This window comes from Zootoca vivipara, chromosome 12, assembly GCF_965207765.1.
Source record: "Zootoca vivipara chromosome 12, rZooViv2.hap1.1, whole genome shotgun sequence".
Taxonomy (NCBI): domain Eukaryota; kingdom Metazoa; phylum Chordata; class Lepidosauria; order Squamata; family Lacertidae; genus Zootoca; species Zootoca vivipara.
In genome coordinates this window covers 34349676-34365824 of record NC_142595.1, presented here as the reverse complement: position 1 = coordinate 34365824, position 16149 = coordinate 34349676, and the positions used below count along the sequence as shown (strand labels likewise).

General features: G+C 47.5%; 2 protein-coding genes across 2 annotated transcripts; one reads left to right on the top strand and one right to left on the bottom strand.

Annotated features, from left to right (window-relative positions):
* Nucleotides 1-2155: 2155 nt before the first annotated feature.
* LOC118094482 (DNA-directed RNA polymerases I, II, and III subunit RPABC5) lies at nucleotides 2156-4073 on the bottom strand. Its single transcript, XM_035134965.3, has 3 exons — nucleotides 4036-4073; nucleotides 3107-3212; nucleotides 2156-2508 (listed from the first exon to the last, which is right to left on the bottom strand). Exons 2-3 carry the CDS (start codon nucleotides 3199-3201, stop codon nucleotides 2400-2402), a joined length of 204 nt encoding a protein of 67 aa, XP_034990856.1. The 5' UTR covers nucleotides 3202-3212; nucleotides 4036-4073; the 3' UTR covers nucleotides 2156-2399.
* A 1836-nt stretch (nucleotides 4074-5909) lies between these two features.
* Nucleotides 5910-15976, top strand: LOC118094469 (tetraspanin-4). The gene is made up of 8 exons (XM_035134921.3): nucleotides 5910-6013; nucleotides 9008-9087; nucleotides 9859-10050; nucleotides 10863-10937; nucleotides 11982-12083; nucleotides 12477-12605; nucleotides 14617-14700; nucleotides 15472-15976. The coding sequence occupies exons 2-8, from the start codon at nucleotides 9019-9021 to the stop codon at nucleotides 15538-15540; spliced, it is 720 nt and encodes a 239-aa protein (XP_034990812.2). The 5' UTR covers nucleotides 5910-6013; nucleotides 9008-9018; the 3' UTR covers nucleotides 15541-15976.
* Nucleotides 15977-16149: the final 173 nt, after the last annotated feature.

The window sequence follows — 16149 nt, the reverse complement described above, 5'->3', positions numbered from 1 at the left end:
TATGACCAATGTAGACACGTGGTTTTTTTGTTCTATGGGTCTCCTTTGGCAGGGGTGTGAAGGGGGCTGAACAGAAGGGGTCGTGGAGACTTCCCTAGGGTATTAATTTTGATCAAAGCTCTGTTAAGGAGTGCTTAACAGATCTGCTTTCTTCTCTACATGAAACATCACTGAGAACAGAGGTTTATGAAGCTGAGGTGATACTGAACCATGCTGTGTTCCCCTCTTTGAAGAAGGCAGTTCCAGCTGCAAAGGCAGCTGTAATTTGGACCTGGAGGGAATTGTGAACTGTGCTAGAGTGCTGTTTCCAGGGGGTACCTTGCATCCCCAAGTACAGGACTGAAAGGACCCTGAGAACCACAGCCAGTCCGTGCGGACAGTAGCACTAGATACATTACCAATGGTTTGACTTTGTATAAGGGAACTTCTTGCACTCCTAATTTGCATGCAGGAGGTACCACATTCAAGCAAGCAATGGAGAAAGACCTGCCTGTAACAAAGTCTAGCCTAATCTAGCTTCCTGTTTTTGAGTCTAGTACACACTCCTCAGCTGAGCAGTTAAAAGATGCAGAGGGAGGAACAAGCTGCATCTGCGCTGACGCAAAAAAAAATTTTCTCCCTCTGTGCAGTATGAGGGCAGAATGGGATGGTAGTTTCACAAACACTCGCTGGAGGAAGTCTTCAGTAGAGGGACTCTGAAGCGGTGGTTTCACCAGAGATATATATCGCTGGGTGAAGTAGACATCACGGTTTGCTCCTCACACAGGTCCTGGATGATCTATATCTCCCAGGCCTAGAATAAGCATTTCAGTGGTATATTGCTGTTGTGCATCATTGAATCTGGAAACCTGAATGACACATGAAGCCCTTGCTCCTAGAGATTGTAACCTAAACACTGAATTGGCTTTGGTGGTTGAGCTTAACTTCTGCACCACTAAAAGCTGGTTCTGAAAGCTCTGGAATGTGTGGGCATGCTAATTTATATAAATGGATGTTTTACCTGTGCCTACGTCCAGTACTAGTTTCTGTTCAACAGGCATCACTTCTCTAACTGGACTTCAGCTAGTCTGGTAGTGGTTGCCAACCTTTGTGGACCAGTGGGCACCAGTCACATAATGGTTATGGGGAGAACACAAAATGGCTGCCACATTTAAGAGACAGGAACACAAAATGGAGGCGAGGGCCGGGGCCCAGTTCTTGCAGCCAATGAAATGTGGGCGGAGGAAAGGCCATGTCGGTGCAAACACAAACTGAGCAGGAAGAGCAAATAGCCTCTCGTGTCTGTTTTTGAGGGGATATTCACGGATCCCTTTTGCAGGTATCCTCGCAGGCACACTGGCAGCCTTGGCTGTCGCACCAGCAAGTTCTGAGCTACTGCCTGCCCTAAAGTGGAGTCCATACATTCAAGAGACCAAACTTCCATTTCAGGTTTGGTGGTGTCAAAGCCAATTTCCTTGGAGATGGTAGCTGTGTCCCTGCTAATCCTTTAGTTAGCATGTGTGAAGTCCAATTAAATCAGTTGTGTGCCACACATCCATAATTCTGTGAAATCCAACATAGGTTCACAGTAGCCACAATTTGCATATAAGTGTAAATAAACTATATATCCTAAAGACACCACAGACTCTGCTGTGCCCCTCTCCAAAAAGGAACACAGACCCACACAAGAAGATTGGGGTGGTGTGTAATATGTTCCTGGGGCCTGTGAATCTTGGCTCCTGCAATCTCTGGGGCTGCCTTGTTTTTAAGGAGAATGATGCTTCTCTCTCGCTGCCATACCCTATTGGCTTTTGCAGAAAATGAGGAACTCTGGGACCCATGGTTGTTGGAAGGGCACGTCTCCTGAAATCATTCTCTGTTCTGTTGGAAAGCCTGCTTCAATAATTCACTGTCCAGAGTATTGTCTGTTCTGATTTAACACTAGTTCTGATCAAATCTCACAAGATTGTTCTAAAAACCTGGGCAAGCCTATATGCAGGGAAACAAGGCTGCATAAACCGCTCCAAGCATAATTAATTATGTTTCTCCCGTCATTCAAAATAAAAATCCCGAGGAAGACAGTGTTGAAGACAAAATCAAAAGCAACAGTAAAATCTACTCTACAAACATATGCCACAAAATACAAAAAAAAACAATGGAAAAAAACAAGAGTAAATTTGTGTGTATCATTCTTTTGAGAGCACAGTGCGTGTGCTCCTATGCATCATGCTCTTTATTGCACATCACTGAATGAGACAGAATCCTTCCATTGCACAACAGCACCCTCCAGTGGGAGGTGCCTGGATTGGATACAATCTGAAGACTTATCTTTCTCTCCTCTCTCTCTTTCTAGCCACAGAGCGGGGGGGGGGGGGTGTCTTCCAGCCTCATTGTGGCTCTGTTCCAGGGTGCCAACGCTCCTACTTCTCCAGGGGCGCATAGTTCAGCAACTTTTCAATCAAATCCACGTGTGACAGGAGCATCCTCCGACAGCAGTAGCGCTTCAGGCCAAGGGCGTCCAATGCATCCCTGAAAGAGGGAACGGAAAAATGAGTGGGTGGTCTCAAGATTTTCTGGATTTTCTCTCCCTTTCTCTTTTTCCTGACTCGGATTGCCAGCCTTTCTGTGGCCCTCTGTTCCTGTGCTTTCAGCAGTGGCCTGCTCTGAACTGGAGACACAGATAAAACACTAGTGTCCCATGTATTGAGTTAGCTAATTTAATCCAATTTATCCCACAACCTGAGGGCAGCAGCCCTGTATAGGGAAATGTATAATGTTTTATTATGTTTTTGTATATGCTGAAAGTCGCCCAGAGTGGCTGTGGCAACCCAGTCAGATGGGTGGGATACAAATAAAACAACAACAACAACAACAATTGGAAGGAGTCCAGAAGCCATTTACAGAGATGGGAGAAAGCAGACCATTAAAACGTTACAGGTACATATACTAAAAGTTTTCATCCAAAAAAGTTGTGTAGTAAAAGTTATTATTATTATTATTATTATTATTATCTGTGATAACAGGATGTGGGGCTAGATGGGCCTTTGGCCTGCTTCAGCAGGTCAACAGAGAAAGACAAGGTAGAAATCCTAGAAGATACAGCGAAGAGGCAAACCTGTGGACTCACCCTTCTGTGTATTCCGCCTGCAAGAGGCCCAGGTAGGCTTCCCACTTGTTGCCCACGACTTTCCCGCAGGTGAAGCACCGAACTGGGATGATCATTGTGAAGTGGCCTAAAAAGGAATATACTTTGGGGAGGGAGAAACTGGAAGAGAGGCAAGTCACCCAGGCTTCCTCTCTTCCCACTAAACCTTCCTGGGCTTCCTACGGTAGCTATTCTTAGTTTACAACAGGGGCCCCCAACTTGAATAAAATATTGTGGGGGTCCAGGTATGTCCTGCCCCCACATAATTGATCACACAATGCAGTGCACCCACACCATTTGAATGGGAATACTCATCAACTTTGGGGACGCCCGACCCCTCAAATATTTTATGGTGGGGGACTCCAGCTCCAACCAACCCCAGCTGGCATGCCCAATGGCCAAAGGTGATGGAAGCCGTAGCCCCCCCCCAATCATCATCATTATCATCATCATCATCCAGACACGGGTTAACTGCTCTTGCTGCAAAGACGATCGGGAGGGGGGAAAACCCCACATCTTAGGTTAAGGCCACGCCCTCACCCCCGGCTTTTACACTTGTAAACAACTTCAGGGAAGGCTGAAATTGAACAGGTGCTGCTTCCCTCTGTTACTGCGTCTTCCCCACTCTCTCTACAAGCTTCACCGGGTGAATCTCTGCCTCTCGTGCCCTTGGAGCCGTCCCGAACAGCCCTCCGCTCCCCTAAGCGCTTCCCCCATTCCTGGTCCCACCTTCGGGAAGTGGGGGCAGCCCTCGCCCTCCCCGGATCTCTCACTCCCCGGCCCCACACATCCACTTTCTCCCGGCCTTCTCCCGCCAGCTCGGCGCTCCCCAGACCTCCCTCCCCTTTGCCATCTTTCCCCCTCGCCCTCCTCCCTGGCCGACCCGTCTCCTTCGCCCCGCCGCTCCCCACCTTCCTCTCGGCCTCGGCCGCCTTCCTCTCTCCCGGGGGTCCCTCGTGGTTCTGGCGCAGCAGCGAGGCCGATGGCTGGCTTCTTCCGCTGCCCGCGAGAGGGAGACACAAGCGCCGCCGCAGTAGCAGGAGGAGCCCCGACGGCGACACCGCCCCTTCCTAGCGGAGCCCAAATTTCTTCCCCTTATAAGCAGCATCGATCTGCAAGAGGGTCATCACATCTTGTTGTTGCTAACATCCTCGGAATCTTCGCGTTTATCCAAGCTTTTTTCTTTCTCTCCCCTCCCAATTTCTTTCTATTTCTTTCTTTCTCAAAAAAATTTTTCTTTCTCTCCGCCCCGGAGATCTTTCTTTCTTTCTTTCTTTCTTTCTTTCTTTCTTTCTTTCTTTCTTTCTTTCTTTCTTTCTTTCTTTCTTTCTTTCTTTCTTTCTTTCTTTCTTTCTTTCTTTCTTTCTTTCTTTCTTTCTTTCTTTCTTTCTTTCTTTCACATCCCGACTGAGGAAGAATTCTGGAGAACTCGGAAGTTTGCTTGCTAATTTCATACATTTTGCTTGGCCCTAATAAAGGCATTTGCCCCCCAAAATTGGAATTTTTGCGTATGCGGTTTAAATTTTGAGAGTGATGATGATGCGCATTCTCTCTCCCCGAGATAAAGATACATGCCCTGCTGCCTTACAGGGTTGTTGTAAAGATTGTGGAATATTTATATATAGGGGGTTGATAACAGCCACCATCTCAAACAGGGGTTTATTCCGAGGTAAAGGTCCCCTCTTGTGAAATCCTCCTGAGTGCTGCCCAGGTACTTTGCTGGGCCCCCGCTCCCCGCATCTGCTATTTGACAATAAACTTTCTGTCTTCCACACGGGGATCTTCATATGGCAAACCGGTCTTCATATTGCAGAGCGCACGGCTTCCCCCAAACAATCCTGGGAACTGTAGTTTACCCCTCTCGTCGCTACAATTGCCAGCACCCGTAACAAACTACGGCACCCAGAATTCTTTTGAAGGAGAGAATGTTCTTTAAATGCATGTGGTGTGCAGGCAGTGGAAAGGGTGAATCAGGATTGAATGGAGGTGGGCTGGAATTTTGACGTGTGAACGCTGCTGGAGAAAACTCGTGTGCACGGGGAGCACAAAACCCACAATAAACACCCACTTGGAAGCTGGCAATGTGGAAGGTACAGAAGCGAAGTACTTTACTCCCGAAGTTGCTCCCAGAGTAAACTACTCCTGCACAACAGGAGGTGCTCTCGGAAGTGCTTTGAGCAGAGTTGGAAATCTGAGGCTATCTGTCACGTGCAGTCTGTGTTGGCGGCGTTCACTTAGAATTGTAGACTTGGAAGGGACACGGAGGGTTATCGACCTCAACCCCCTTGCAATGCAGGAATCTTTTTGCCCAACGTGGGGATGGAAGGAACCCACAACCATGAGATCCAGTCTCTGCAAGCATATTTCAACACCCTCCCTTCCGCGGGGGGGGGGGCATAATTTGGAAACGTCTCGAAAGCAGAAAGAAAAATTATTCTCCAGTCCCATACAAGTCTACTCCGAAAAGTAAGTCTCATTGAGTCCAATAGGACTTGAGACAGGAATGGAACAGAATCCGGAGCCACACGCTTCTGATGTTAATGCGATACAACTGAGTCGCTTTTCATTGTCCTTTTTTGCGGGGGAGGTGGAATGTTTAAACAAGAACTGGGGTTCAAATCCGACTGGACGCCTTTGTCTCGAATAGAAACCCGTTTCCCTCCCAGAGCCCCCTGGGCTCCTCCCCACAGTCTCAAACACCCATTCCTGCCTCCCTTTCTCCCCTCCCATTTCCTTCCCCCTGTCCCGTGCTGGAATTTGCCTCCCCTCCCTTCCCATCCTGCATCCCATCAGAGGACAAGCAACTTGGAAGAGGTCTAGGTGTCTGGGAGGGGGGCTCCCGCCCCAAATCCGCACTCCCGCCCCGAAGTCTCCCGCCCCGAGACCAAGGTGAGGGGCGCACGGAAATGTATTGATGATGGGGGGGTGGCGCGGGAAGGGATATGTCGAACCAGGAATATTTTGATGGATATAAAAAGCAGGATGAGACTCCCTCCTTTGGGGGGGGGGAAGAGGGGATGATTTCTGCTGTATTGCAATATTTTTCTGGGTCCCATAGAACTGATTCTGCCCACCCCAAAGTCTCTTACTGCAAGATCAGGGGGGCAGAGAGAGATTTGGCAGCTGTAGTTAGTTACTTCCCTCCAGAGGTACTGGTACTTTGTTAAAAGAAAGACGAAAGAAAGAGATCCAAAGGCTGCTTTCATGTTATTTTGCTTTTCTCCCCTTTGGTTCCCCCCCCCGCCGCCGCCGCCGCCGCCCCCCGCCGCTTTTAGGGAAATAATTTAAGGGACAGCGGGAATGGTGTGCATTTTAGAAGCCCATCACAATTTTATGGGTTATTTACTGACTGTAAGGAATATATTCGACCAGTTCAGATCCAGGAATTTAACATTCTTGTTAAATCCAGAACGGGATGGGGTGGGGAGGTTTCGATCTAGAATTGGGAAGGTGGGTCTGGAATGTGGGTTATGTTTTATTTCTACAGAATGGGCTTTGCTGAAAAAATGGAAAAGGAACTCTGAGTGGCAAAAAGGCAAGGAATGAGGGTAAGGGTGGGGTAGCTTTAGCAGGAAAGACCTACGGGGTGGGGAGCTTTTGGCTAAGGAAAACTTGGCAGTTTCTTTTTACGTGGTCTGGGGATAAACACTGTCTTCTTTCTCCCCTTCAAGCACCTTCATCTTCAGCACAAATGATAGCAGGAGATGTGCTGCCCTACAGGAAATCTGTAATCTGGGCCTGAACAAGGGGACTTTCCCACCCCCAGTTCATTTGTTGTTTATTTAGCATTCCCTAAATCAGATAATTTACCTGCTTCCGCCCCCCCCCCCCCTTTCTTAGCCACTTCGTCTGAAGGGGATAAACCAACGTTTTATGTATTTCCAGTTATTTTCCTAAAAAAATAAAATTAAACAGTGTTATACTCTTAGTTGTTTTGATACTTAAAACATGGTGCGCTCTCCATTTAAATGGGACAAAAATAAATAAATAAAACGGTTCCCAAGCTTGACTGCATTCGTAATTCTTATTGCAGTAATTTTCAAGAGGAGGTGGGAAATAGGCGAGCCTTTAAAGTTAAAAGTACATAAATACAGCATTGTTCTTTTAAAAAAGCAGAGTATATGAACATTGGGAACCAAAAATAACTCCCTCCATTTTGATGTCTAGAGGTTACAGATTGAAGGTTGTTGTTTGTGTTTGTGGGGAAGATTTTGCCATTCTCTTGATAGGCCTCTTTTTTTGGCTGTTAAGGAGCTGGTTGGATTCAAACTCCCCTCAGTTCTGCCTGAATACACAGTTCCCTTGCTACTGGCATGATATAGAAGGGACCTAAAGGGTCATTGCTCCCACACCCTGCCCCACAAAAATTCAAAACTACAGTGGTACCTTGGTTTATGAACACAATTGGTTCTGGAAGTATGTTCATAAACTGAAGCGTTCATAAACTGAAGCGAACTTTCCCATTGAAAGTAATGGAAAGTGAATTAATCCGTTCCAGATGGGTCCGCGGCGTTTGTAAACCGAAAATTCGTAAACCGAGGTGTTCGTAAACCGAGGTTCCACTGTATGTCTAATCATTGTTCGGAAGCATCTTTATTTCTGACCAGCCGACTGATTCTGCACTTTAGAAGCCATAGTGAGACAGGGCTGTGTAGTGGTTGGACTGCTGGGGCTATCTTCAGGAAGGGACCTGAGTTCAAATCCCACCTCAGCCATGAACCTTCGGCCAGAACTTCGCCTAGCCTACCTCACAGGGGCGGTTGCCAGGATGCAATTGGTGAGAGTCCCTTAGCCACCCTTTGCTTTTTGAATAACATAAACAAAAGTTTGTACAAAATTGTAGAAACCAATGTGCCAGGCATGAAGGCCATAGCCACCAACTTGTTTACTTTGATTAAAGAAGGAGGTGAGCATTTAAAATTTTCAATATGTCCAAGAGACGGTCTTTAAGCTTTATGTAGAATCCACAGTACCATTTCTAATGCTCACCAGGCCTTGACCTGCCCATCCTCCCAGTTAGTTAGGCCAAGGAATTTTACCTCCTCCTGTTCGTTTGGGGTCTCCCAACTCTGAAATGCTTGTTTTTGTCTGAGGAAAGGCTTCCTTTCATATAGATTAGCCTAATCAGAGTTTGGCTGAAGCGGCAAGCGGGGGGAAACCAAACATTTCCCTGATTTTTTTTCAGTGAGAGAGACTTCATTTTATTTCATAATGTTTGAGTGACACTGAGTAACACCAGCTTAGTATTTCTTAATTATAACAGTTGTATCCTATCACTCCTCCAAGGGGATCAAGGTGGCATACATAGTTCTCCCTCTTAATTTTTATTATTATTATTACCGGTATTTGAATTTAAAGGGAATAAAATATGAAAAGGGACCCAGGTGGCGCTGTGGTTAAACCACTGAGCCTAGGGCTTGCTGATCAGAAGGTCGGCGGTTCGAATCCCTGTGACGGGGTGAGCTCCCGTTGCTTGGTCCCAGCTCCTGCCAACCTAGCAGTTCGAAAGCACGTCAAAATGCAAGTAGATAAATAGGAACCGCTACAGCGGGAAGGTAAACGGCGTTTCCATGTGCTGCTCTGGTTTGCCAGAAGCGGCTTTGTCATGCTGGCCACATGACCTGGAAGCTATACGCCGGCTCCCTCGGCCAATAATGCGAGATGAGCGCGCAACCCCAGAGTCGGTCACGACTGGACCTAATGGTCAGGGGTCCCTTTACTTTACTTTACCTAAAATATGAAAAACCCCAATAAATTGCTTGTGGGATCCAAGCAGACTTTTTCACCTTCCCTCTCCTCCTGCCAACTGTATTGTAAGTGCTCATATATGAATGTTCCAGAATCACAACATGTTGTTTTCTTTTTGCCGCCCCCCCCTTCCAGACACATCCACCATGGGGGTCAGCCGTGGCTGCTTGCTCTGCGTTAAAGTGAAGATGTTCGTCTTCAACCTCATCTTCTGGGTGAGTTGCAGCGGGTCTGTGCACCTCTCCTCAGACAAGGCTGTGGGAAAGTCCAAAAATGCATCAGATAGCCTTTCCGTCTACATCTGACCTGGGGTCTCCCAGGATTAGTGGGAAGGGCTTGTGGGCCTATTATTGATGGCAGGGCATTTCTCTTTTAATAAATCAGCAACGCAACAAGTTGCCTTACAGGTTTGTGAGGACGAACGGGATGGAAAGTGCATTTGTGTGTTAAAACGCTGTCATTTTATAGCAAACCAAAAATCTGCCTGTAGACTGCCTGAGAGACCCCGCTCTCCACTACAGTATTGGCTGAATCGCTTGTGATGTCACGGAAGTTTCATCGGCATTGTAACTACCAGGGTGGGCAGGAGGGTGTCAGCAACAGAATGCTGACAGCTGCTTTATTTGTTCCAATAAAAACTTGGCACAGGATTGGGAGTCAGGAGGAACTAGGTCTTGTTTGTAGGAAGGGGCTGAACGGAGAGCTTTTGCGGCTGGTGAGTGGAGACTCAGCCGATGATCTCTTCCACAACAGCATCCTGGACGGAGGGTGGGGGGGAGGTGGTACTCTCAGAGGTAGGGAACCTCTCCAGACCTCTCTACTTGACCCTCAGGACTCGGCCCAAGCTACACCCCTCACTAGCCTTGATCTTCACCCTCCTCTAGTGATTCTACATGCCTGGCATGTATCTACATGCCTGGCATGTGTCCCTTAACAGTGATAATAGCTCTTCTTGGTGTGAGCTTGCCTTCTCTCTCTCCCCGTAGCTTGGCGGCTGTGGGGTGCTCGGCGTGGGCGTATGGCTGGCCGTGACCCAGGGCCGCTTTGCCACCTTGTCGTTCTCGTTTCCGTCTCTGTCGGCAGCGGGGCTTTTCATGGCGACTGGAGCCATCATCATGGTTGTGGGCTTCCTGGGATGCTTGGGGGCAGCCACAGAGCACCGCTGCCTCCTACTGACGGTAAGAGGTATCTCTCCACTGGGTGTTACACTGGGGGGCAGAGGGTGTGTGTGTGTGTGTGTGTGTGTGTGTGTGAGAGAGAGAGAGAGAGAGAGAGACTCTGATGAAATTGGTACAGAGGGTGTCTAACAAGGTCTTCAGTAGGAGACGGTGTCCGGCAGAGAAATGGGTAACTGACTTAATTCAAAGCAGAGTTTCTCTACAGAACCTGTCTTAAATGCCAGAATGCTCAGCCCTGCAATATGCAAAATGATGTACAGTGTGCTTTGGAGCATAGACAGAGTGCAGTCATCAGTAGGAAGCAGAAAAGTGCATTTCTGAGATGCCCTCAATGTGGACAAGATGTGGACAAGATGGGGTCCAAGAGGTGCATTTTTCTGTGCACAAAACCATTGGGAGCCGTGCCATAACTTTGCTTGTGGGACATCTTGCTTTAGATATGTTGTTGTTTTCAAATTTTCTTCCTGATTGTGACTTGGCTGGCTGGCTTGAGCGATGCAGAGCTGTGGGTTCTGCATGTAGCTTTCAGCCATGCCAGTGATCTCTGCTTGCAGCGGCAACTTGTGCTATTCATCTAACTGTGGGTGGCTGGGAGGAAGGAGGACTTGCAGGGTTAGTTGAACCAGAGGGTCTGGTTGCATGTATGTGATCCTGTGACTGCAATCAAGTATGGAGCAGAGAGAGAGGGGGTGCAGTAGGAAGTGGGGGCACACTTTGTTCAGAGATGCACACATCTGTAAACACAAAACCGTGTTGTATGAGGCTTTCTCCTTCTCCCCGGGATTGCTGATCTGGGTATCTCTCTTCCCTAGTTCTTCCTGGTCCTCTCCACCCTCTTCCTCCTAGAGCTGGTTGGGTTGCTGGTTTTTGTCACCTGCAGGGACAAGGTAAGGACCTTCATGTAGAATGAGGATGGTGAGATCCAGCTCATTTGGGCAACCTGCGGTCTGCAGGCCGCGTGCAGCCATCACAGGCCTGCAGTGCAGCCCACGCCCCTTGCCACTGCTGAGTGCAGCCCTGTGTCCCCCTAAAAAGGAGGCTTTGCATTTTAGCAAGAGGTCTAAGGGGGCAGTTCTCAAGCTGACCATTGTGCTGCCCCCGGGTCACCAGGGCTTTGTAATGCAAAGCTTGAGACATCTCCTGAGATCCACACTCTGGTACAAGGTAGTTTGCTTAAAGATGCCATTATAATACTGGCAGCTCCCTGTAGCACCCATGCTCTTAACAGATGCATGTGCAGAGAGGAAACTGATTCAAACCATGTGCCTGTCCCGATTCTTGTGGAATGAGGAAAGAGTCCATTGTTTAGACCTCATGAATCATCATCCTGCACCTCCCCACCACACCCCATATACTTCTTCAAACTCTGGGGTCTGCCAAGCCTGCTGATACCTTCCCACTTGTTAATGGATGGTGCCATTTTTGGCTCCGTTAGGATCTACACTCAGACATGGAGTTTCCTTGTCTCATGTCTATGGAACAGTTGCAGTGTGGATAAAAGTTATTTGAGTTACATGCTTTCTTAAGATAGCAGGTTTTAATTCGTCCTTGGAATTTGGAATAGTGCACCATTTCATTTAGGGTGGTATCTTCCAGAACGAGGTCTGGAACCCACGCAATTAGGAAGTGAGGGGAAAGAGAAGGGAAGTTCAAAAAAGAGCGGGGGCTGGATTTCAAACTGTTGGAGTGAACTACTTGGCAAAGTCTCCACCCCACCCCCCTAACTTGAACATCGGAGGGCTTCCCGATACTCCTCGGGTTTGGAGAAGTTTAGAAGAAAAATGGCAGGGCAAGGTTTCCACCCAACTTTGAATAAGCACCATGAGGGCCCCACCAAGCCGAAGTCACAATCTAGTCTCTGCATCACTCTTATCATCAAGTACACAGGTCCTGCTGGTCCATTGGATGTGCTTATTTTGTCCTTTCTCTAGTTTGATAGATATGCCCAGTCCAATCTAAAGGAAGGACTTCAGCTGTATGAGACAGAGGGAAATGCGGGTTTAACCAGAGCATGGGACGTTGTGCAGAATGAGGTGAGTTACACACACACACACACACACACACACACACACACACACACACACACACTTCCAAATGGCCATCAGCCACATCCCAGCAATTTCAGGCTGCACAACTAAAGCTGATTTTGAGTTCTTGTGCAACAAACCCACTTCCCTAATATATTGGGATTTTTTTATTTTTTATTTGCAAGAAAGAGGTGGGGGAAAGGCAGTAGGAAGTGTGGGGTGGAGCTTGCATCATGCATTGCCATCTAATCTGCCCACAAAGAGGTCATCTGGAAGCGAATTTAGAGAGCTAAGAAACAGGCAGGGAGATTTCCCCACTTTAAGCATCCTCATCCCATTTCAGAAGAGCCACCCCCCCCCCGCCCCGGTGTGAGACTGATTTCTTCCCTTGCTTTCCAGTTTCGTTGTTGTGGGGTGCAGAACTACACAGACTGGTTTGAGGTCCGCAACAGAACGTGGGTCCCCGAGTCCTGCTGTTTGCAGCAAAGCGACACCTGCCAAGTGGACAGCGCCAGCTGGTGGAAGGAGGTGAGACGGCAGCAAGAGTTGCCTTCAAGGAGCAGAGAATCCCCTACGGCTGTGGTTTCCAAATTGGGTTGTGTGCTGACCCCCCTCCAGGAATGCTTGTGTCCTGAGCAAGTGACAAATGGCTAAATGCAGGGTCCGACCAAGCTGTTGAGGTTGAGAGGGCCTTTGACACTCTGTCCTGCGACAAAAGTATCAGCTTCTGGCTGATACGTAGATTCTCATCTCCCTCTCTGACTATACACCACACTCAGAATTACTTTTGTGCTGTTCTAACTTCATGGCTTATCCCAGTGAATCCTGAGAATTATCATTCGAGGAGGTGCTGAGACCTCTCTGTTTTTAACATTTTGTGCATTCAATGTTGAGATGTCTCAGGAGGGAGGGAATGATGAAACCAGAGGGGGAAGGGGTTCCTAGTCTTTGATGGCTTGTGGACCAACACATGACTTTTATGAAGCTCCCCAAAAATTTCAAGACTAGCTATTTTGTGTGTCTTCTTGCCGTTAGCAATATGCAATAAGACACAGGGCCTTTGTGAATTGCTTTTCCTGAGGAATGCAGCCTAGCCCAGTCCTCTTCTGATGTTTCAACTCAACAGAGTTTTGATGACAGCTGCAGCAAAATCTTTGAATTATATAATAATAATAATAAATAAATAAATAAATAAATAAATAAATAAATAATTTATACCCCAGCCACTCTGGGTGGCTTCCAACAAAATATTAAAATACGTACAATAGTCCGTCAAACATTAAAAGCTTCCCTAAACAGGGCTGCCTTCAGATGTCTTCTAAAAGTCTGGCAGTTGTTTTTCTCTTTGACGTCTGGTGGGAGGGTGTTCCACAGGGCGGGTGCCACTGCCGAGAAGGCCTTTCATTGCTTCATTAATGCTGCTTCTCAAAGCTAGCGTGTTAATTTTACTCATCTTTTTAATTGTGAGATTTTCTTGCTCTTTTTTTGAGCAGGATAGTATGTCTGCTTTATGATTTTGAAAAAGTCAGGTTGTTTATACTTAAAAGTTGCTAATGAGAAGCAGGCTATAAATATATTGGGGGGGGGAACAACACCACCTAGTCCAGGCTGTAGTGTGGATACATCCTATTTAGTTATCTTCCTCCCTTCCCTAATATATTTTACTCTCAAAAGACTTACATAAAAAGAGAGTGGCGGTCAGCTGCAGTTTTAACGATATAGGCAAATTAGAACAGGTTCAGAAAAGAGCCCTGAAGATGACCAGCTGTATGGAAAATAATCCTTCTGGGAAGAAAGGTTGAAGGAACCGGGTATGTTTATTCTGTTTAGACTGAGAGGGGCGTGTGTGTAATAGCCCTCTTCGAGGAGAAGTGCTGTCACATAAAGCAGTGGCATGGAACTTCATTCAGGGTCAAATGCAGCCTGCCAGACCTATCCGTCTGTTGAAGTTGTCCTCGGCCTCATCCCTCACTGGTTCTGCTTCATATCTAGTGTTTTTGCTTGACTGTAGTAGGTCCTTAAACTCTCATAATGCCTGTTGCTTGTCTGGATGGAGGACAGAGAGGGGTGACTGCAGAAACCAGTCTACTTACTGTACAGTGGTAAAATTTACCTTCACTCCTTCGCCCATCCTAGCCTGCAGCTCCCAGCTAGCTGCCAAGAAGAAAATGCAGCCCGCATGCTGGCAAAGGTTCCTGATGCAGAAGGCAGGCTTCACCTGATGCAGAAGAAAGGCTTGTTCACTTCTGCCCAGTGAAGGGGGGGCATTTTGAATTACAGGAGCTGATTTGGGTTGAATATTCAGTTTAATACTCAACCCAAATATTCAACTGATTGATGGCAAGCGCAGTTCCACAATGGAACAAATGACCCAGAGTTCCTACTAGAAACAGCTTGCATGTTAAATAAACATTAGATTAAATGGAGGATGACGTTTTTTGGGTGCACAAGAGTGTGATCAACCCAGATCAGAGGCACTGCCTCCTCTTGCCAGCGCTCTCTGATGACCATGTTTGTTTTGTGCTCTATTCCCCTAAAGCCCTGTTACGAGAAGGTGAAACGCTGGCTAGGAGAGAACATCTCGGCCATGGGCATCTTTGCTGCCTGCATCATTGTTGTCCAGGTGAGCAGGAAGGAACAGCCATGGGAGGGGACACACCTGACCTGAGCAACTGCTGAGGCTGCTCTGGTGCAACAGAATAGGGTGCAGCTAGGGCAGGAATTCTTTCCAACACTGGCCATGGTCACACAGGGAGTAAATAAACAAATTGGAAGCAACAAATAAGCTGGTCCAATCTGTACTTTCAAAAGGCACCCCCCTTTAGGAGAGAAGACTGCCCAGGAGGATGGTTTCCTGACTGGGAAAACACCATGTAGAAACTCCCCCTGCCACCTCCAGTTTGTACAAAATGGGCCAAGAAGCAGGTGACTTGGAAGCCGGAAGCCAGGGCATTGGCTCATTTAGTACCGTCCATGGGGTCACGAAGAGTCGGACACGACTAAACGACTAAACAACAACAACGCAGAGTTAGCCAATATGGGGCCTTTTAGAAGTTGTGGACTACAACTCCCATCAGCCCCAGGCAGCATGGCCAGAGGTCACAGGTGATGCAAGTTGTAGTCCAAAATATCTAGAGGGCAGCTCATTGCCTACACCTGGTCTACACTGACTTGCAGCAGCTTTCCAGCCTTTTAGATAGTCCTGCTTGGAGATCCTGGGTGGTTGGACCTGAGACCTTATACTCAGCCTTTCTACATTTTAGAGGCAGTGGCGAGGAGGGGAGTTCAGGATATAATAATTCCAATATTGTAAGGAAGTGACATGCTGGGCTGGGACTCTTTCACCCCCTCTTTTTTTGTGTGTGTCAGTCTGACTCGATTTATGTTTCTCCAGGTCTTGGGCATCGTTTTCTCCATGCTGATGTACTGTCAGGTGCGGCGGGCAGAGAAATACTATGACTGAGCCCCGTCGAAGTACATTCTTCATTCCTCCATCTTTGCGGCTCAGAAGCAGCACCAAGGGGATTCCTAGCTCCTTTAGGACACCCACTTTCCCTTGCTTCCTCTCCCTTTCACTTTCTTCCTTATTTGAGAGCCTGAGGCCTTTTGCCAAAGACCATTCCTGCCATTAGGCTCATGCCATATCTGCTGGGAGAGGAAGATAACCCCCTTCCCTCTGAAGGACCTCGTTTTTTGCTAAATCTTTTATTGTTCATAACTCTTTTCAGGCCTAGAGTGGGATTATATTTCCTTTCATCTTAGCCTACATAATCCCCACCCCACCCTTATATTTTACATCGTGAACCTGACACCCACCCACCCTTTGCCCTTCCATCTTGTTACTTTTGTATATAACAGAACTATATACCAAGCACCAATAAAGCAATTAATCCCTTTCAGTCGCTCTATTTATTTTCTGCTGCACATTTGTATTTTGGGCTAGGGCAGGCATCCCCAAACTGCGGCCCTCCAGATGTTTTGGCCTACAACTCCCATGATCCCTAGCTAACAGGACCAGTGGTCAGGGAAGATGGGAATTGTAGTCCAAAACATCTGGAGGGGCGAAGTTTGG

Bases quoted from the DNA above. Each gene is read 5' to 3' on its own strand.
- LOC118094469 (XM_035134921.3), top strand. From the start codon at position 9,019: ATGGGGGTCAGCCGTGGCTGCTTGCTCTGCGTTAAAGTGAAGATGTTC. The intron at 9,088-9,858 runs GTGAGTTGCAGC...CTCTCCCCGTAG, and splicing joins TCTTCAACCTCATCTTCTGG to CTTGGCGGCTGTGGGGTGCT. The intron at 10,051-10,862 runs GTAAGAGGTATC...TCTCTTCCCTAG, and splicing joins ACCGCTGCCTCCTACTGACG to TTCTTCCTGGTCCTCTCCAC.
- LOC118094482 (XM_035134965.3), bottom strand. From the start codon at position 3,201: ATGATCATCCCAGTTCGGTGCTTCACCTGCGGGAAAGTCGTGGGCAAC. The intron at 2,509-3,106 runs GTGAGTCCACAG...TCCCTCTTTCAG, and splicing joins CAGGCGGAATACACAGAAGG to GGATGCATTGGACGCCCTTG.